This window comes from Etheostoma spectabile, chromosome 14 (genome assembly GCF_008692095.1).
Source record: "Etheostoma spectabile isolate EspeVRDwgs_2016 chromosome 14, UIUC_Espe_1.0, whole genome shotgun sequence".
Lineage (NCBI taxonomy): Eukaryota > Metazoa > Chordata > Actinopteri > Perciformes > Percidae > Etheostoma > Etheostoma spectabile.
In genome coordinates this window covers 4,969,139-4,969,417 of record NC_045746.1, presented here as the reverse complement: position 1 = coordinate 4,969,417, position 279 = coordinate 4,969,139, and the positions used below count along the sequence as shown (strand labels likewise).

Below are 279 nucleotides of genomic sequence, written 5' to 3'. Positions count from 1 at the left end.
TTGGTTAAATTAGGCAAGGTTAAGATGAACTAGATTGGGTCAGGTGGCGTTAGGTTAGGACACTGTCATTTGCACAATGCTTTTTGACCCTAGGAATTATGGAAGATTTTCCTAAAATTCTTCCCAATGTTTGCAGCATTGATAAAACTCCATATGATAAAACACTCACCAATGCTATTCAGTAGCGTTTGGTACATTTTGGAATAGAAAATACAGCTTTACTTTATATCAAATATAGTGAAAAATGGGGTGGTCAAAAATATTAGCCCCCATGTGAAT

General features: G+C 35.5%; 1 protein-coding gene across 1 annotated transcript in view; it reads right to left on the bottom strand.

Annotated features, from left to right (window-relative positions):
- Positions 1 to 279, bottom strand: part of LOC116702192 (uncharacterized serine-rich protein C215.13) — a 5,193-nt gene that overhangs the window by 488 nt on the left and 4,426 nt on the right. The window contains exon 4 of the mRNA XM_032536351.1: positions 1 to 94. This exon is cut by the window's left edge and continues 488 nt beyond it. Coding sequence (XP_032392242.1) covers positions 90 to 94 — 5 coding nt within the window. The 3' untranslated portion in view covers positions 1 to 89. The remainder of the gene's footprint in view (positions 95 to 279) is intronic.